The 22,197-nt window shown below is 25.9% G+C and overlaps 1 protein-coding gene across 6 annotated transcripts in view; it reads left to right on the plus strand.

Annotated features, from left to right (window-relative positions):
* The window catches only part of LOC145840541 (uncharacterized), a 55,083-nt gene that overhangs the window by 29,398 nt on the left and 3,488 nt on the right, over positions 1–22,197 (plus strand). For 4 of the 6 annotated variants that reach the window (XR_014370114.1, XM_082947838.1, XM_082947834.1 and 1 more), the window contains exons 16-27: positions 4,112–4,200; positions 4,390–4,479; positions 8,229–8,372; positions 8,447–8,541; positions 10,150–10,289; positions 11,905–12,217; positions 12,319–12,369; positions 12,845–13,483; positions 13,690–13,722; positions 13,870–13,960; positions 19,016–19,216; positions 19,805–19,897. Coding sequence is in view for 5 of the 6 variants with exons in the window: in XM_082947838.1 (XP_082803964.1) it covers positions 4,112–4,200; positions 4,390–4,479; positions 8,229–8,372; positions 8,447–8,541; positions 10,150–10,289; positions 11,905–12,217; positions 12,319–12,369; positions 12,845–13,483; positions 13,690–13,722; positions 13,870–13,960; positions 19,016–19,216; positions 19,805–19,897 (1,979 nt within the window). In the remaining variant the exon portion in view is untranslated. The remainder of the gene's footprint in view (positions 1–4,111; positions 4,201–4,389; positions 4,480–8,228; positions 8,373–8,446; positions 8,542–10,149; positions 10,290–11,904; positions 12,218–12,318; positions 12,370–12,844; positions 13,484–13,689; positions 13,723–13,869; positions 13,961–19,015; positions 19,217–19,804; positions 19,898–22,197) is intronic. The other 2 variants (XM_082947837.1, XM_082947836.1) reach the window with 2 other exon arrangements.

Below are 22,197 nucleotides of genomic sequence, written 5' to 3' on the forward strand. Positions count from 1 at the left end.
CGCTTCCATTAGAAATCTATTGAACACACCGACTTTGATCGCTTATTTTTCAAAAGTTACTTAATTTTATTTTTTAAGTAATTCATCAAACAAAACTTGAAAAAAATATCAAATTGTAAAAAAACCAGGTGGACCCCATATGCCTTAAGTCTCATTTAAAAATCTGTATGCTGTGTTTAGTTATACTATTCTACAGGATGTCATCAATATTAAACGCACATTTATAGTTATAAATTTGATGTCATCAATAATGAATGCACAATTATAACTATAAATTTGATGTCATCACTCGTTAAATAGAGGGCCGGACAGCTTTTTCAATCTGCAGGGTAGATATCTTAACAAAAAGTCTATGCGGTCTTCTAATTGTGATAAATTGTATTCTAAAAGAATAAAAAAGTATCTTTACATTAATGGGCATAAGCTTTTGGATTAATCCAAAAACAATTTATAAACGAAAATTCAAAATATTGACAAAAAACTAATAAGTAATTTATGTATCGTTTTTTTGGGTATAATATTTTTTTTTCAAAAAGGTTTCTAAAAAATCATCAACACGCGGATGAATTTCAGAAAATGTTTTTGATTTAGCTTAGACCACACCAAAATTTTTTTGGAAATATATGAGGCTACATCTTTTTACTCAAAAGTGTATAAAAATGTCATTTTGTTCTAGTTTTGAGTTATTATTGAGGTTTTCAGGGTTGCCAAAAAACCTGGAAAACCCTGGAATTTGACAAATTAGGCTAAAAAAACCTGAAATTTTAAACAACTTTTACATGTTAAATAGTAAAATTTCGATTTGATACGAAAATCATTCGTATAGAAAAAATTTTTTGTCATCATCAAAATATTTTTTATTAAAGAACACATTTAAAGAATCTTATTTACTTTATATCTTTTCAATGTCGTTATACTAATTAAAACAGTTATTTACCTTAAACTTTAAATTAAACTAAAAATATACCCTAAAACGTGTAATTTTAAAAACCTGGAGAAAGTTTACCAAAAACATTTAGCAACCCTGGCGCTCCATCTTGTTAGTTTCTTCCAAAACTTGAGTCAGAAAAATATTAATCTAGATCTCTGCTGGTTTTAACCTCTTGTTGAACAAAAATCAGAGGTGACTCCCAAGATTACGAGACTGCGCCTACACCATGGAGTGAAAAATACTTATGTCGGTTGAAGGCTCTTATCATGAACATATAAACTCTTTGTTTTTTAATAAATAGTGCAAAACCCTTATTTCTCTCTGCTTTGCCAGTCTTTAATTGTTTATGAGAATTTTTGCTCTGTCTAGTCTTTTTTGCATTGTGACACGTGTGAGGTATTATCTTTTTCATATCTTGCAAAAAAGCAGTTTAAGATCACTTTTGATTATTCATCTCAATGTGGTAGAACTCGGTACACTTACAATTCTCATTAGATTAACTCTAGCCCGATCAATTTGTGGACGCTTCACAAAATGATGCTTTGTGCAAAATGAAACCTATTCGAAAATGACGCCGGTCCTTTCAAAATTGACGATTAATATAGGTTGAAATTAATTTGGGTAATAATTGATAGGGTGGGAATTGATCGAGTTGAAATTTTCTGCTAGTTTAAGAACTAATTGTGCGTCTACCGTATTATATTTAGCCAGTTGACTTGTATATCTTTTTTTGATTTCACCTGGTCAGCTTTACCTGGTCAGCTTTAAACATGTTTATTCATCAAGCAGAGCTTGGTCTTCCATTTCGAGGACGATTATAAGACGTACAATTTCCATAGTTTTTTTATGGTAATTTTATAGTTTCCAAAAAACCTGGAATTTGAGAAAAAAAAAACTGAAATTTTGATCAAAAATCACTAAAAAACTTGGAATTTAAAGAAATTATATGACAAATTTTGATTATATAGGAAACATCTATCATAACCATTAAACTTACTTTTTATCATTTAGAATTTTGTTTATTGTGAAACACAATTAAACAGGTAACGGGTCAAAATTGCACGAAGACAATTTTGCACCAAGGGTCAATTTTGTACGAGAGTAAAAAAATACAGAAAAGAAAAGTAAAAAAAAAAATACTAAAAGATAGATTAATAAGAAAAAAAAAAGTAACTGACCGAGGGTAAGGGTTAAGGGTAACAGTGATAGTAAAAAATAAAAAAATAACTAAAAAAAATAATAACAAGTTACCCTCCGAGGGCTAGGGGTAAAAGTGTTAGTAAAAAAAAAAGAAACTAAATTAAAAAAAAATATTAAAAGTAATAAAATATTTCCCCTCTTGCAAAATCTTCGTGTAGTGTAGTGATCTTCGTGTAGTTTTGTCTGCTCGTGCAAGTTTGACACCTACCCATTTGAAATAGCATTACAGAATCTTCTTAATACTTATTTACTATTTAAACAGTTTTTTTATAAAATTAATTTTATACTAAAAACGGACACAAAAACTTGTACTTTCAAAACCTGAATTTTTTTTTCAACCTTTGACAACCCTGTAAATTACAAATTCGACCACCTTCTACAGCCCAATAGTCTTATGAGTTTGTCCTTCCCGCGCAATGAAGCTGACAGGATTCATGCGCATAAAGCTAAATCATGCACTCAAGTTATCATTTTTTTGGAAACAGTGGCAAATTGTCAGTTTTTGTCAGTTAAAATGCTTTAAAATTCCTTGATGTTAGTTTTTTGAATTTAAATGCTTAAAAATTTAAAAATTTTTGAGCAGATTATTAAATTTTGGTTTGATTTCTAAACAAGCATTTTACTTTAAAAGTACAATTTGTCAGCACAAATTTCCGAAGTTCTTAAATTAATTTAGAATTTTTTTATTTTATTTTGTGAGTTGATTACTGCGATGTTATATAGATATTTTTGCCTACCCCCTAGTTAAATCTATAATATTAAATGAGCTAATCTGTAAAAAAAAAAAAAAATAATTAAGTTACAATAGTTATCTATCTCATCCAGTTAATTTGACATTTTCAGTACTTTCAGTGTTTTAAATTACACTTCAAAACTAACTTTTTTTGAGTTTATTCTCATAAAAAGGATATATAATTTTATAGTCTATGGGCTAGATTAAGGACAATGTACGGCCTGCAGAGTTAAAATAAACGGCCAGCCAATGTTTACAAGTTTTAAGTGGAGCCCGACTCGCGAAAGGTAAAACTTTGACCCGCTAAACCAAATTTTCAAACTTACACTAGATATCCTCGAACTTGAAATGAAGAAAAAAAAGGTCTTAGGTACACTTTGCATCTAAAAAAAAGTTCACATGAAGTTGTCGAAATGAATTGGATTGTTGAGTAATTTTTGTATATTAAATGAAATTGAAATTTTCCTGCCCACTGAGGACTAAATTTTAATACATCTGGCCCAACGACTAAAAAACGTTGCCAACCATTAGCTTGATTAACCAGAAAAGCCTTTTCTGATTAAACGTATTAAAAACAAATTTCAGTTGGAAAGTTGTAGAATATTTTTTTCTCTAATCAAGCAAACAAAAATTGTATCGAAATAACTAATTTTAGTATTTCAGTATACAAAAAATCAAATTCTTAGCACATTCAAAGGGCACATTTGTTATAGAAGAACTAAAATTTGGTTGTTTTGTATATATTTAAAGCTTAAAAACACCTTACCTACCAGAAGTTTGATTTAAGTCTAGATATATTTTTGAATTCATTTGTTTTTTAAATTTTATTGATAGTGATAAAATAGTCTACTGAAACTTAGCTAACTTCATCCAGTAAAACTCTATCCACACTTTCTACATCATAGTAGACTTTTAATTATAGATTAGTAAATATTTTATTTATATAGTAAAAACTTCTACATACTATAGCTTTTTACTGGTTTTACTATAATTAATTTAAACACAAAATATATAACGATAACACAGCTAATATACCGCTAACATAACTAACTAAAATTATGATATGGAATAAAGTTCAAACCAACAGGGTCAGCAATAATTTAAAAATGGTACTATCAAGTAAATGGTAGTGCCATCTAGTAAATACTTAAAACAGTTTTGTATGTTTAGCAAAGTTTAAATGTTTTTAATAATTTTGGTTTATTTTAATTTCAAGCAGCATGTGATAATTCTATATGTTTGTACAGAAAAAATCACAAAAATCAAAAGAAATTGAGTTATACAAACCACCTATGCTAAAAGCAAACGAAATAAAATCAAATGTTCGGAGTAAAAAGTAAGTCGTTTTTTATAACAAAATTATTTAAAAAATTCATGAACATTATATATATATTGCGTTAGCTTTGTCTAAATTGATAGTTAAGACTCTCTTTTTATTTTATTTTTGTAGGATAATGTATATAAAGTATTTAAAAAATTAATTTACTCAAGTATTAAACATTTTTATATAAAATATACCATAAAGTAAACAGAAGCGACGAAAGACATCATTCATTTCGTCTCGTTCTTCCGAAAATTCCTATTCATCTGCAAGTTCACGACCGAAAACGAGAAAGTTAGTTTGCATGTAAATATAATTTTCGAACAGTTTAAAAGGTTCATAAAATTCCCAAATAATCGTTTTGACATGAAAGTTTAAATATTTGGATCATATGAATAGAATCTACTAAATACAGACTCATTAGAAAAATTTATAAATTAACTGTGGTTTTACTTTAAAAGTAAATAAATACTAATTAACTATTGTATAAAATTATTGTTATTTATTGTTTTTTTAGTTTTTAAATTTTATGTATCATTTTAGTTTTTAAATGGTAATGAATTAAGTTGTTGAAACTAACTTCTAAACAAGTTCTGTTCATGTTTATGTATTTAGATAATCTTTAATATGTATTGCTTTTAATGTTTTTTTACAAAAACATACTATTAGTAATATCAATTTTATAAAACTTATTAGATAATTTTAAACTTGTGTAGTTTGAAAAGTTTGGAAATTGTAAGATTTATTATTTACTTATAAACATTTATGTTATAATTATGAAAATAGTTTCATAATTTAGTTGAGTAAATTAAGTTGGTTACTACAGGATTGTTAAATTAAACTAACTTGGTTTTTGTACTTGTTTTTTAGTACTCTACTATCAAGATAAACGTAAGTTTTTTTGTTTTAGCTTTAATTACATAAAAACGATCAATATTACATGTAAAATTTTAATTACGATTTTATTTTTATTAATTTTCTTTGTGTATATAGTAAGCATGTTTTTAATAGTAAAACAGTTTAGTTTAAACTATTTTTGTGAAATATAAAAAATGCAGCTTTTGGTAAATCCAGCCAGAGTATTTGAAGAAAAGGTTTATACATTGCTTGCTAATTTTAGGTTTTGTGTTGCATTTTTAGATTTAGTAGCGCTATATTAAAATAATTAAGTAATGCATGCGACTCATTTTGTATAAAACATTCATCTTATCTAGTTAAAAAAGTTTTGTTCTGAAAATTAATTACAAACACTTACTTTTATAAATTTTTTGTACTTTCGTTTAAATTTCTTGAACTATTTTCTAATTACTAATAATAACTGCTTTAAGAGAACTTAATCAACTTCAAATAATTTCCAGTTTTTTAATCTATGTTGTGTGTAATCAGGGTTGCCAAAAAAACCTGGAATTTCGCGTTTTAGGCAAAAGAAAACCTGGAATTAGAGAAATTTGAAAAATAATACATGGGATTTTGAACAAAAATCACTAAAAAAGCTGAATTTTTAAACTTCTTTTACATGTAAAGTAACAAAATTTTGATTAGATCCAAAAAATCTATCATAAAGATTAAAAAAATTGATAGTTTTTTTAACTTAAATTTAAACTTTTTAACTTGAAGGTTTAATTTTATACTAAAAGTGGACCAAAAAACTTGATTTTAAAAACTTAGAAGAAATTTACAAAAAAAACATTTAGCAACTCTGGTGCAATGTGCAACAAATAATTTTTTCAATTTGTAAAGAAAATATAAATTATTCACAACTTTAAGCTTGGTCGTAAATAATAGTTCATTTTTAGAATAATTAAATCTCATTTGGTTTATTAATAAACTGTATTTTTTTGTATTATTTTATATATTTAGTGAATTATCTAAACTTAAAAAAATAACTAGTAGTAACGAGTAGAATTTGACGTTTTTCTAAAAACTTAAAATTTAATTTCAACTAAGCTTTATAAAGAATGAAACTTAATATAATAAAAAGTAATAGAAAATAAGTATTTTAGTTATGCTAAAATTAACTAACTATAACGATAAATATGCTGTTTTAATTGTAAAGCTAAATGAGTAGTAAAACTAAGGATTGTGAGTTTGTACCGTAATCAATTGAATTTCTAACTTTATTTTGAAATTTTTAATTTAATTCAGAAATTGAACCCAGGAACCAAAAGTCGTAAGTTTGCACAAAGTAATTTAAGCACTTAATAATAAATAGCTAAGCATAGGTTCTTTTTGCTTGCTGCATGGTGTATAGATGTTGCCATTCTTGTTTGATTTATCAAATGATTAAACTAATTAGATTATTAATAAGGATCATATATTAATATACTGAAACAATATTATTGAATAAGTTTAGTCAAAAGATATATTAAAGTATTGTGTAAATTAATTTAGGTCATGAAGCTGTAACTATTGTGAAAATATGTAATAAGAATAATCATTTATTTTAAAGTTTTATTAACGTTTAGTTTGCAAAGTTTGATTTTTAGGTGTTTGTGTAGTTTAAAGTAATTCTAATTCTAAAAAGTTGTTTAGAATAAATTTATACTAATTACCTGCTCAAATTAGCTCTGCTTACAAACACGTGGTGTTAAAAATTGATTACGTACTACTTTTTACTAAGAAGAAGTTTACATATGTTTTTTTCAATTTTTTCGCACTTAAAAAGCGAGTTTAAGCTGTTTACGCAGACTTCTGATTAAAGGCTTTAAATAATATTTATTGTGTACTTACATTAAAAAAAGAGATAATTAATGAGTAAGGATGTAGTAAAAAATATTTTTGAAAGAGGTTATATAAGTTTATTTTTCAAGTAATCATATCCTTGGACAACCTTTTTATCAAAGATATACAACCAAATATTGCATTGAACTGATGTTTAGTCAAGACTAATTATTTGTTGATCGATAAAGCGGTTTTAATTATTTTTAATTCTGATTTCTGAAAACAACTCAAGGCTGCATGCCTTTACAGTTATAATATATCTTTATAGGCATATTTAACTTAAAGTTAAGGATTTAAGTTATTTTTAACTAAATCAAGGGTGGAGCGTTGGAGCAGATACTCGACCTAAAAACACTCGAAATAATATTATAATAACAAATTTTCACAGCTTTCTTTTTTATTAAACTAGCATATGTTTGTACTTCAATGGAGCTCTGTAAAAAAATAACTACTGTAAGAAAATAGTAGAAGCTGAAGTAGGTGTATATGTCTGTTTACTGAAGATAAGCATGAGTACTATATATGTTAATAATATAGTTAATAATATATAGAGTATATGTTTTTAAATTTGGCTGTTTTAAAACCATACAATATGTGTATTGATTAAATATAAATTATAATAAAATTATACTAAAATACATATTTAAATAATAAATCAAAATACAAACTACTTACATGCAAATCCAAAAGATACTGAAGCATATAGTATTATACAACTTTTTTTTTCATAAAATTTTGTTTACAAATGAGTTGTTTATATTGTAGTACTCTTTTAACTACTTGATTAGTTTATAAAATATTAAGTTAACAACTTTTTAAATAATTGTAAATTTTCCGTACCCCTTAACAAAAATACAATGCGTCGTCACTAGTTAATATTGCATACTTATGTGATTTTAAACATTTCAACGTTGTTACGCAAAATAATTCAAACATATTTTGTATAAGCAATGTAGAGCTGTATAGTTTTGTGATAAAAGACGAAAAATTAAAACTTAATTTTTTACTGCTTGTTAATCATTTTAATTTTAATGTTAATGGACTATTGTAGATGTTTGTACTTGATCTTGTTTATCATCCCAGTAGTTAGTTTACATTAATGGCAAAAATTTCTTTATTACTTACATATATTTGGTTTAGTTTTCTTTTTGTTCATTTAATACAATTTCTGTTTTTTTCTTTAGTTGTAATTGTAGTGCATTTGTTTTTGTGTAGTACTTTTTGCATGCATAGTAAAAACTACAGTTTTTGAACTTTAGCTTTAATATAAAGTCTAATGAGGTACATTGTAAAACTGTGTTATTTAACTAAAAAAAAAACAGAAAACCTCGTAAAAGAAAAAGGTCTTCAATACCTTCTTCATTTGTAACAAGCTCCAATTCATCTAGTTCTGATGACAAGTGGATAGAAAAAGACGAAAAAAAATCTTCAATCAATAAAGCTAAAAGGAAAGTTTACAAAAAGAGGTTTATACTTAATTCTAATATTTTACAGTATCGAAGTTGTTAACTATTTTTGATTTATTTTATTCACTACAAAGGGATTGCCTAAAGTTGAATAAAACGGCAGTTAGAAATTTCAACGGTAAAGAACAACAATTAAGAAGAAAGCTTATGGCTGCTAAAATGAAAAAAAGTAATTTTTGTTTTATGTGATAGCGTAAAAATAACACTTTTTGTTTTTCAAAAGAAATTCCTTTTAAAATTTAATGATGTGTAATTCCAAAATCAAGACAAAAATCAATTAAATATAACTGATGTATGTAAAAGTTAGATTTCATAGAAACCGTTTTTTGGGATAATTTTATAAATTTAACATATTTAATTTTACAGTGCTATTTAGAACCTAGGAGGTAAGCGGTAAATTTGTTGTTTTTGATTTAGATGCAAACTGTGTAGTAATTTTATTGTAAACATATTTTATACTCATAGTAAAAGTTTTAATTACTCATTTGTTTACAACGGGGTAGTAAATAGTTTGTAAACTAAGACAAATGAAAATGAAAATCATAAAAGAGTTATTTACTTTTTTTTTAAATTGTTGGCAAAACTTAAACTACAAACTCTGTATAATTCTACTATACTTTAAGTTTATTTGACTGTGTAATATTTTAGTAAATAAAAAATCTTAAAATTTAGTCTTACAAAATAGCTAAGTATAATTTTACTGAAGACTTACCGATATTCTGAGTCTTTTTATTGTAATAATAATTTATTAAACATGTAAATAAAGTTTGATGATTACCAGAAACTAATAAAAATCTTACTTGACTTAATTAAAAAAAAAAGTTTGGAATTTTTTTAAACAAAAATTAACATTGGCTCTTATTTGAAAGCTTAGAGAATAAACTATTAGATACTTTTTGTAGAATAAAAGAATCAAATATATAATCTGTTTTGTAAAAAAATCTGATGTAATCGTTTAAAATCAAAAATTTTCAAGGCCGATTTTCTCAGAATTTAAAAAAGTTAACTAAAAATCTATCTCCTCCTTCATTTTTAAAGCAATTTACTTAAAATTATCAAGAAATGTACTTTTCAATATTACAAATAACTTGTAATAAGCGGATTTTTGTGAAAAAAAGTTTAAAAAATTATGACTAAAGTTGAAAAAAATCAATTTGTTTCCTAAAAGCTGTTAAATTTTTTTAAAGATTACTCTTAGAGAGTTTTAAAACAGTTACTCAAAAACTGAAGGAGGAGATAGATTTTTAGTGAAATAGTCTAATTTCGCCTTTTTAGTTTGCGCCTTCCATAAGGAACCTATTATTACCTCTAAATTTGATCACCTATATCTCAAAAGTTACTTTTGTTTTTAACAAACGATAAAAAGTAACTTAAAAGGCTTATTTAATTAAGTAAAAAACAAGACTGGATTTCAAAAAAATGTGTTTACCCTCCCCATCACCCCTATGCCCCTAACTAACGGTCAATTGGTTTTTTATGTAATAAATAAACCGCAAAATTATTGTTTTTCATACAGATTAATTTATCAATGTAACATTAAAAATGTTTTTTTTAACTGATTTATTGCAATATTTTCTATCTATGGTATTTTGTAAAACATTTTAAAAAGTTTACCGTTAGTTTCTATTTTCTAAAGAGTTCAAAGGCTAATAAATTATGCATTTATATGAAGTCTTAAACATGAGAAAGTTTAGTTTTGATTATTTTTTTTATATAGAATATGTAATTTTTAATTGTTAATCTATAAATTGTTCTAATTAAATGTTTCTATAAACAGAAACATTAGGAAATAACTTTAAAAAAGGAAGCACTAACAATGTTATGGAAACTAATAACAAAGTAACTTGGCAACCACCAATTGATTTTGATGATGAAATTTCTGAAACCCAGCTTTTGATGGCTTCAAATAATAAAAATGTAGTTTTTAAAGTTGTATTTAAAACGTGGTTAGAACTGAGCGTTTCTTCATTAACATTAAAAATAAATAGCAGATGCAAACAGCTAACTTTTTAATATATATTACTTCTTTTTCAATTGAATAGTTGAGTATTGAGGTTTGCTAAATACTCTTATGAATTTAGGTGTGAGTTATGTTTTAAATGGTAATGTAAAGGTAAAACTCGAGTAAAAAAAATCTTAAATATTTTAATCATTACAAACCAAATCCAATGGTAAATAACTTACGTATTCAAATATTGTTATTTTTTAAAACACTACGCAAACTTTGTTCTGTATAAGTAGATGTGCAAACTAGGTTGTTAGATAATTAAAAAAAAGTATAAATTCAAATAGAAACTTGACTAAGTTTAAAAATAAAATTGAAATCTATCAACAAAAATGATGAAAATTAATTAAAATGAAAGATAAGTCCCAGCGAATATCAGGGCTTTGTAGCAGAATAAATGTGATTCAAAAATATACCCAGGATTTTTGTTTTTAAAGCCTTAATTTTTGGAGTTTTCGTAGGTACTTGTAGATTAATGAGCTGGTAGCTTTGACTCGATTTTAATTCTAGCTGTTATATTAACTAAATGAATTACCAAAATCCAAATAATGAAAAGTTAAATAATTTTAACTGTTAAACTGCTGTTAAACATAGTAAAAGATGAATAGAGCAGTAGAAATCAGTCAGTGGTTCTCTAAACCTAAAAATCAGTTCACACTAGTTTGTTAGATAATTTAAGAAAAAAATAGATCAAATAGTAACTTGACTATGCTAAAAAAAATTTCAAATCTATCAACGAAAATGTTAATAGTTAATTAAGATGAAAGATAAGTTTAGAGAATATCAGGGCCTTCTAGCAGAAAAAGCTTTCAAAAAATTCCCCGGATTTTTGCTTTTAAACCCAGTAGATTATTAGGCTGGTAGCTTTAACTCGATTTTGGTTCTAACTGTTATATTAACTAAATCGATTACCTCTAAGAAAGTCTTATTTGCGAATAATTGAGAAAATGAATAAAACGACTTACAGTATTTTTAAGCTTTAAAATCATTGTTACTCTAGTCAAAAAATACTTAATTCTGATTATATTGTGCCAAAAAAACTATTATTTAGAATAAACTTATTTTATACAAACTTACTTAACTAAAAATTTGGTAGTAAAATAGGACTGAAATAACTTAAAAACTTGGAGTGATATTATTATCCTTGTTTATTTCTTAAGAACTTTTATTGTAATCCTAAATGTTAAAGGTACACAAACTTACTTAACGACCACTTCACTGATATTTTAGTAGAAAACTTGTGTTATGAAAGTGTCAATAAGTTAACTAAATCATGATGAAATGTTGCTTGGCAAGTGTTTGTTCGAAGTGCTTACAAGTTTTTTTGTTACATTTTTGGTAATAAGAGCGGCATAAAAGTCATAATTTATAACCTTTTAATAGTTTGACTAACACAGTTTTGAATTATTTTTAATTGCTTGTAAAAAAGATAATTAAATACTTTTGCTTATAATCAAATAGTAATAAATTAGTAGTTTTTGTTATTAATTTTGGTCTGTTGTAAACTTAAATGTTTAAAATGATCAGGTAGAAGATGTAAAAGAGTCAGATCTAAAGCCACCAGGTATAGAAATTGAAGAGACTAAAACTACTAGCGATAGCACAAAAAATAAACGATCACTGATTAAAGAAGCTGTACAAAATAAACATATTAGTAATGAATTCCAAAAGAAAAGTAAGGATGCTGATGAAAAACCTTCTGATGATATAGATATGTTTGATTGCGACTTCCCAAAATCTAGTCCTATGGTATCAAGTCAAAAAGTTGATGAAAACATTGAATTAACAAAACTGCAGAAAAGTCGAAAAGAAAATGCCAAGCTTATGAAGTGTTTGTCAAGTTTAGATTTTTTTTTTGATTAATTAAAGTTAAAAACCATAAAAGATTTTTTCATAAATATCATTCATGTAAAATATTGTAAAATTTCTTTAATTTTTCAGCTAAAATGTTGAAGGAAATGAATGAAATGAAAAAAATTCAGCAAGAAAAAAGTAAGTTATTTATATGTAAATTTACCAGGGTTGCTAAAAACCTGGAGTCCTGAAAAAACCTGGAATTTGACAATTTAGGCTAAAATACTTGGAATTGGAGAAATTTTGAAAAGATAACTGGAATTTTGAACAAAAATAACTAAAAAACGTGGAAAAATCTTGGAATTTTTAATAGTTTCTGTATTTTAAGTAATAAAATTTTATTTTGACACGAAAAATCTACCATACATACAGATAATTTTTGTCATCATCAAAAAAATTTTTGTTAAAAAACACATTTAAAGTAGCTTTACAGTATTTTTTCAATGTTGTTATACTACTCAGCACAGTTTTAACCTTAAACTTAGCTTACTAAAAATAAACTAAAAATAGACCCAAAAATGTGTACTTTTAAAAACCTGGAAGAAATTTGTCAAAAAAGTTTGGCAATCCTGATTGACTATTATTTGAAAATTGTCTGATTTTTTTTTTGCAGAAAACAAAGCTGAAACAGTGAATGAAAGCAACAGTAATAAGTTCTTCACTGTCGAATTGCCACCCACCCTGAGAGAAAAAACAGATAAAAAATCACGAGATTCGGAAACCATATTAATAGAAAATAGTAATATTAACATAAGTTTAAAAAAAAGTAAACAAAAAACTAAAACTGATGATGACAATAAGTCAGCGAAAACTCGCATCAAAAAACCATTTGTTTTTAACATTAAAACAGAAATTTGCGACAAAAACCATACAAATTTTAGATTAGAGACGAAAAGCAATAAAAATGACTTGAAAAAAAAAGAAAAAAATAATTTTAAAGTTGATAAAAAGTCTTTAGACGGTACAGTTGAGAAAGCTGAACCTAATGATGAAGAAAAAAGCAAAGAAATAATAAATTCACAACAATCAAACTACCAACATTCTAATTCTTATAGTAATTACTATGCACAACAATGCAATATGTATGCTCAACAGAATTATCATTTTAGTTATCACATTAACCAGTATAATCCTTATACAAACTATCATCAAGCTTCTCAATACTATGAACAGTATCCTTATTTTTACAACAATCTGCAGAATTCTGTAAAAGAAGCAACTTTGCCTCCACTACCTCAAGAAAGTTTATCAAGTATAAAATGCAACTAATAAACTAAATTTTAATTCATTTTGTACATTAATGTTGATTTATTTTTATAAAGTATTTTTTTCTAACAGTTTCAAAGAAAATTTTACTTATTTATAGTAAATATGCAAATTTATAAAGTTTTTTATGTACTAGTAAATATCACTTAAATTTTTCATAATTACTTTAAACTAACATGTGTGATTTTTTAGATATGCCTGAAAAACCACCAGAACCAGAAAAAGGTATACTTTTGTTATGATTTAAGTATCGTTTATTTTACAATATCCAATACATACTTTTAGCATTTAAAAAATTATTCAATTTCTTGAATAGCATTTATAAACAAAAAACTAAACTATCTTTTTGTGCTTTTCATGATAACAATTCAGTCAAAGGAGTTTCCGATAAGGAAGTGCTAAATTTTTTCAAATTTCGAAGTGTAACAGAAGAAAGTTTAAAAACTGTTCTAAGTAAAAAAAAGTGAGTTAATTAAATTTTTTAAAGTTCATTATTTTATTTTTATTGAAAAAAAAAAAAAACGTATGAAGAAAAAATTATCATTGCCGAGTTTATCGGAACTTGAAAAAACCTAATAAAAATCTGTAGTTTGTTTCATTTTTTGGTCAATCCAGTTCAAATTTTCTAGAAATGTGTCTTGCATTAATAGATAAAATCCTAATGTAATAATTTGTAAAAATAAATTAAGAATTTTTTGACCAATATAAAAAAAAAATTCTAAACTATTTTGATAAAAAAAATTGCTCAAAATAAAAGTTTCCTACCATAAGAATATTTATTATTTAGTTGAGATTAAACTGAGAAAGTTTAAGAACGATTACTTAAAAACTGTAGGAGAAGATAGATATTTAATGAAATAAAAACAAATTATACAGTAATCTTCCTTTATTCTACCAACATATGTTTCTGTGTGTCAACGAATCAACACACTTCAACTGGGTTCTGTAAAAAAATAATTACTGTAATGAGAGAATAGAAGCATAGAATAAAGTAGGTGTATATATGTTTTCATTAAAATAAGATATATTCTACAGATAATAGTTATTAATAGGTGAAATACTTAACATTAAATCCGACTGTTATAAAATTATATGATATTTGTAGTTATTAAGTCTAAAATAAATAAGTAAGCTAAATTACACAACAAAATATAATATAAACAAACAACTTACGTTAATAGGAAAGATAACTAAATCAAAATTTACGGTTGTTAACTAACGAAAAAAATACATTTTTACAACTAATAATTACGTCACAATGTAAATGAGGCCACCTAAACTATTCAATTTGTACTGCAAGAACATTAATTTTGTTTTTATGTAATCCATTCTGAACAAAAATAAAACATTAAACATCAGTTAGTAAATCAATAAAATTCAATAAAACTTAACGGCGCTGAAGGCAATAAAAGTCACAGAAACTCGGTGTAACATGTATATTGTATATTGAATGTTAGTAATGATTGAATTAAAGTTATATAGAATTAGAAAGCAGATTTAGTTCAAATGTAAAAAATCAAAGAGTGAAAAAATTAAACTTTAAGGAAAAAAATTAAACTTTAAGGAAAAACAAAGCACAAAAAAAATAATTATTACTAGGCTTACAATGTACTGACCGATAATTAATTTACAGCGACATACATAAAATCATAGTGACCTGAATTAAATATATATTGTATTTTATAATTAATAAAATAATTAATTGGTAAAGTAGGAGTCGGCTGTTTAATTTAAATATCCCTTACAGATATTTTATATATTTAATAAGTAAATTGTGTTATATGTGAAAGTTAAAATGTAAAACAACAAGGTAGTCATATGCTAAGTATAAACCTGCAGTAAAAAACCTACTAGCTCTCTTGGACGTAGTAGGTAAAAAAGCACGGTTTATCTGTGATTTGAATACAGGCTTCCAATTAAACTTGGAACTTAACATATAAAGGTGTGAAGAATTATAGTCGGAGGGTAAAGTGAATATATGAAATTTCAGAGAATAGAAAGTGACTTGTGTGAAATAGATATAAATAATAAATGAATAAAACTGTATGTTACTTAGGATATATAATTATATTAATATATGTTAAGTGAATGTGTGTGTGTATGTGGAAGGTGAATGAAAAGTATGAAAGGTGAGAAGGCGCCAAGGTGTTATTTGAAGAAGAACCGTCGGTTGTGTACACAGTTGTTTGAAATATCATGTCTTTTATTTAGTAATTGTTTACTATCTTCTGCTAAAATTGCCATTCGTTCAAGGTTGCATATTTGGCAGATCTTGCTAGCGCTACTGATGTTATTGTTGGCGTGGTGGAAGATGCTCCATTCCATTTCTGGTTTGGTTCCATACCTATCAAAATACTGCCAAACGAAATCTGACAATCTTGTACTATTCTTTTTATTTACATGCTTAAAAGTATACTTATGCCCGGTGTACCTATCTTTAAAGTGACCTCCTGTCGAACCAATATACACCTTATCCTTATTATTATCATTAACATTATTATTGTTTATGTTTTTATCTTCACTAAGTTTACATTTAACACGCACCTTATACACAACATTTTTAATTAAGCAGTTACCATGTAACGGACAGTTTATTTTATTCGACTTACGACAGTTACAATTTTTACCTACATTGTTCTTGAATTTAAAACCACATTTAATTACTTCATCGTTATAAGTATTACAGATATTGGTATTTTTCTGGTTACTACAGTTATTATTATTATTATTATTATTATCATCATAATTATTATTGTTATCATATTTATTAATATTACTATTATTATTACTATTATTGGTTATGCCGTTATTATTAATACTATTACCTTTGTTATTATTAATATGGTTACTACTATTACTCTTATTACCACTATCATTATTTGTATACTTATTATTATTATTATTATTATTATTATTATTATTATTATTATTATTATTATTATTATTATTATTATTATTATTATCATTATTATTATCATTATCATTATTATTATTATTTTTTTTATTATTATTATTATCATCATTATTATAATTATCATTATTATTAATATTATTATTATTATTATAATTATTTTTATTACTATTATTATTAGAACATGATTCCTTATGTACAATTGAGTTTATATTTTTAGTTAGGTTTTTACTGATACTTCTAGTTATAGGCCTATTATAGTTGTTTTTCATAATTAGATTAATGTTATCATTATTGTTTATATTAACCTTGTTATTTTTACAATTGTTATCCTTTATGTCTAAACTAATATTAATTACGTTTGTGTTCTCTGAATAGTTGCCATTATTTTTAATAGTATTAGGTTTATTGTTATTATTAATTTGTGCTGTCAACTCATTATATTTAGATAAAACAAAATTATTATGTGATTGTATTATTGACTTAACATTATTCATACAACTATAAGAAATTTTTAAAGTTTTTCTATTAAATATTTTACGGTAACAATGATTATTTGGGAAATGTTTATCTACTAATTTCAAAAATTCTTTACCCAAGTTTACGTTAATACTAGAACAGTATGGTGGGTTATACCACAACACACGGCTATTACGAGACTTATTACTTTTTTGCGTTCTAATATAATTTTCACTAGTGATACTGTTATTATTAATATCATTATTATTGTTATTGTTATTATCATTACTACAATTATTGTTATTAATGTTACTGTTACTATCAAAATTATTTACAATATTATTAATGTTATAATCATTATTACTGTTACTTTTAAAACTATTATCATTATCGTTATTAATATTGTTAATGATGCTGTTATTACTTTTATTATTGTCATATTTATGTTTATTATCGTTATTACCGTTAGAAATATCATTATTATTACTATTATTAGTATTATAGTTTGTTATCATGTATGTTAAGTTACATTTAAAACCACTTTTTTTTAATACATTTTCATATGGAACTTTTATTTCATTAAATATTTCTTCACTGGATGATAATGAGCTTAAGCGTTTCTGGGTCATTATTGGGATAGATTTCTTTATATGTCGGGGGTGGTCGGAATTTGAATTGATAAAATTAATTAAACAGTTTGGTTTTCGGTAAGGGCGAAAAGTACCATCAGATAGGTTTAAGGTGACATCTAAAAAATCAGTCACTTGATTACCCAGATCTAAAGTAATTTTGAAACCTATATCTGACATTACCTTAAACACTTGTTTCCTTGTTCTGTCGTATACGACAGGCTTTGCTAGATCTATGACACCTAACCCATCGTCTCTATACAAACCACAGTTACTGAAAACATTTCCCAGTTTACTGAGGATATATAGTCCGACAAGGTCACAAATCTCTGCACCATGGAAGCTTCCCATAGGCACATCGAAAAAAGTGTCGTTATTTTTCTTTTTCCTTGTTCTGTCGTATACGACAGGCTTTGCTAGATCTATGACACCTAACCCATCGTCTCTATACAAACCACAGTTACTGAAAACATTTCCCAGTTTACTGAGGATATATAGTCCGACAAGGTCACAAATCTCTGCACCATGGAAGCTTCCCATAGGCACATCGAAAAAAGTGTCGTTATTTTTCTTTTTCCAAACATTGTTGTCTGAAAAAAGTAAGGAATCGCATGCATGTATAATAATTTCTTTGTCGGAATCGGCGAATTTTGAATAAATGGAGGCATAGTTTAAAGAATTTAAAAGGTGTTGTTTGGTGTTTTTTTTTTTACAGAACCCAGTTGAAGTGTTTTGATTCGTTGACACACAGAAACATATGTTGGTAGAATAAAGGAAGATTACTGTATAATTTGTTTTTATTTATATTCCAGTGAAGTTACTTTACTAGGATCTTTTATTAGCAAACAATTAAAACTATATTTTGAACAGTTATTTAATGAAATAGTCTTTTTTTGCCTTTTTACTTAAACCTTTCCATAAGGAACTTATAAAGATTTCCGACTTTGTACCCTCATATCTCAGAAAGTAATTCAAATTTTACAAAACGGTAAAAGGCAACTGCTAGCTTACTTAAGCATCTTTAAGATAAGATCAACATATCAAAAATTTCTCACCCCCTTATGCCCTTAATGTGAGGTAGTGATCATAACATAACTTCTTAATAATGAACTATTAATAATACCAACTATTCTCAAAATAAAGTATGTTCTATATGTCTCAAAGCTTATAAGAATGTTCGATTGTTAGCTTGTTCTTTGTAAACCCGTTTTGTTTTTCTCCGAAATATTTCTGGGTCCTTATTTGTATTGTTCAAACTTTTTTTGTAATTTTGTTTTGCAATTTTGTTTATAGGGTCTTTTTTGTACTTGTTAAAAATTTTGTCACTAATTCAACCCACGTTTTATACAAGCTAAAATACATTTGAAACAGAATAATTGATATATTTATAACGTAACTTAAAGGTTATTTTTTAAACGCGTTATATATTACTGTTTACACAGAACAGAACAAGTTTTTTATAAACTTAATTACAAATAAACTCTTTACTGATATTGAAGTTTTCTTTTTATTTAAAAAGAAAGGAAATTATTCTTCCCTCTCCGCCTTCATCGCGATCAACATCAAGATCGTCTTCAAGTTATCGACGAAGATCAACAAGGAGATACGGCAGAAAAAAGAGTCGAAGCAGACATCGCACAAAATCACCCAGAAGAAGAAATTACTCCTCTTCCTCATCATCATCATCAAGTAGCTACACATCGTCCACATCACATGGAAGGTTCTGTAGTTTTTAATGTTTACATATTTTTATGTCTAAAGTTTCTATTTGTAATATTTTTCAAAAAAAGTTCTTAGTCGAAAGCACTTGCACCAAACTATTCATTATAAAAGTAAAATATTTATTTCTAATTTTTTATATAAATTTGCTAAAAAACTAAGTTAAGAAGATGTTATGGTCAAAGTATTTTTAGGGAAAAAAGTTTTCAATATACCTTGATAAACAAGATTTCAAATGTTACTTTGCGCATGAAACTTAAGATATTTTCTATTTAAACTAGGTGTACAAGTATTATTTTCATTTTAAAAATGTACCTAATATAGTTTCAATGTAATATTCAATCCGTTAAATACGCTTTTTATTCGAATTAAGTACTTAAACAAATATTTTATTTTTAAAAGCTCAGTTATAAAACAATATTTTATATATACAAACATTTTTTTAAACAGAGTTCTTAAATATAAAATGTTTGCATTTATCTCGTTGAATCCAAGTTGAGAACTGTGATTGTTTAATAAAATCCAAAAGTATATTTATTTATAAAAGATCGTTGTAAAATACTTACAAACATATTATTTTGTATATAAGGAGAAACAGTTCAAGACGTTCATCAAAAAGAAATTCACGTAGAAGATATTCCCATAGCAGATCTTCTAGTAGAAGTAGCTACTCATCATCAAGGTTCGATTAAGCTTGTAAATTATGGTTATAAATAACTAGCTCAAGTTGACATAAAGTTTAGATCAGAGTTTTCCAAAGTGGACCAAGTGGCCTCCTTGGGGGCCATTACAGAAATTTAGAGGGCCATGAGCAGCAAAGGGGACGCATAAGGTCATAATTTGAAACTTACACTAAGTGTTCTGAAGTTGATGGATTAAGAGCATGAAATAGGTCTAAGTTTTTGATGGTAGTTTTGAAACTTGTAATAGATATTATGGAAAAAAATTAAGCAATTTAAGGGTCCACATGCCGTAAAAATGGGAGCCATAAGGCCATAATTTAAAACTTACACTAGATATTCTGGAATTGATGATAAAGAGCAAAAAAAATGTCTTAGGCGTTTAGTTTTTTAGAATTCTTTTTGGAAAGGGCCATAGCTTTTTTGAATTTACTTAAAGGGGGACTTTTGAATCATCAAAGCCCAAGCTCTTAGTAGACATGTAGGTGTTAGAATCGCACAGCGACACTATTTTACGGGTTCTCACTTTATCACGGAGAGTCACTTTTGCACGCAGTGACACTTTAGAAAGTCAATTTTACTCGGCGTCACTCTAGCAACTTTATATTTTTTACTAAAAAAGATTTAAAAGAAATTATAAACTCACTTTTATCATTGTATTAAGGGCATTGGGGAAAGGGGTCCACCTTGATTTTTACAATTTGATCTTATTTTATAGAGTTTTATCTGAGCTATCAGAAATTTTTAACTGCTTGAAAAAATTCAAAGTATTTTTTGAGATATGAGAGATCAAAGTCGGTGACCTCAATAGGTTCCTAATAGAAGGCGCAAACTTAAAACGAAAAAAAAGACCATTTCAATAAAAATCTATCTCCTCCTTCATTTTTTAAGCAATCTTCTTCAAATTTTCACAGAAGTGTATTATTAAATTTTAAAAAGATTGAATGCAGGAATTTTTTTAATTTTGAAAAATAAAATTTATATAAAAAAACAAACCACCTATTTTTTTATCTAAAAAAAATATTGATCTTTTTATGTTTTAATATTTTTAAAATTCTAAAATACAAAGTGATATAGACTATAAAAGAAACACAAAAGAAAGAAAAAAGTTTGAGGTCTCTAGCTCAAAAAATTAAGGAGAAGATAGGTTTCTAGTGATTTTTAAAATTACCGAAAAAAATGACCGCGAAAAATTTGCGGTCCATACGTTTGTATCGGAAACTTTAAAAAAAATTACAATATCTTAAAAGTTAAAAAATATTTTTTGATTCTATAAAAACTGGCTTGTAGTTTGTATTTTATGCTTTCATATAAGATCTAATGTTACTTTTAGTATAAAAAAAAAGTCCGACCCTCCTATGCCCTTAACAAGGTTTAGGTTTATAAAAATAACCTTGAGTAAAACTAATACACAGGTTTTGATTTAAGTTAACACTTTTAAATATTTAAAGCTTGTTTACTTTCAGTTTAACATTTTGCATGGGTCGCTTTTAGTTTTTTAGACGTTATAGTACAAGTGTTAAAAAACAATCATGCAAAATGAAGCCGAGTAAAATGTCGTTCCTGCAAAAGTGACAACGCACCCAAGTACCACTCTGTGCTTACTAAGACAATATGTACTAAATTGATGCTCTTTGCGAAAAAAATATTGTAAAGAATAGCTGATTAGTTCTAAATAATTATAAAATTGATGTTTCAAAAATTACACATTTAAAATCCCATTATAGTATTACATAACAACTGAATATTTATGTCAAAAATATTGATAAAACGAGCTTTAAGTAAATGTATATAATATAAATTGTTCTGATGAAACGCTTAATGCGTAGAAACTATAGTAAACAAGTCGAATACTAGTTGTTTTTTTTTGTATTATTAATATGTAATATATAATAATAACAAATTATACAGTATCCTTCTTTTATTACACTGAAATATGTTTCTGTGTGTTTAACGAGTCAACACACTTCAACTGAGCTATGTAAAAAAATAAATAATGTAAGGAAAGAATAGAAGCTAAAGTAGGTATATACATGTGTCCATTAAAAATAAAATTAGTTGCTATAGGTTTTTATAGGTTAATAATATAATAAATACTTAGTGTTAAATCTGACTGTTATAAAACTATATAGTATTTGTAATTATTAAGTCTAGATTAAATAAATTAAAGTAACAATACAAAATAAGATAACAAATCATAATATAAACTACTTACATGAAAATAAAGGAACTACTAATTTTAAAATATTTACTGGTTGCTAATTTTTTTTCAATGATTAGCAACCAGTAAATATTTTAGAAT

The sequence above is a fragment of the Thalia democratica genome, chromosome 7, assembly GCF_965202585.1.
Source record: "Thalia democratica chromosome 7, ktThaDemo2.hap1.1, whole genome shotgun sequence".
NCBI lineage: Eukaryota > Metazoa > Chordata > Thaliacea > Salpida > Salpidae > Thalia > Thalia democratica.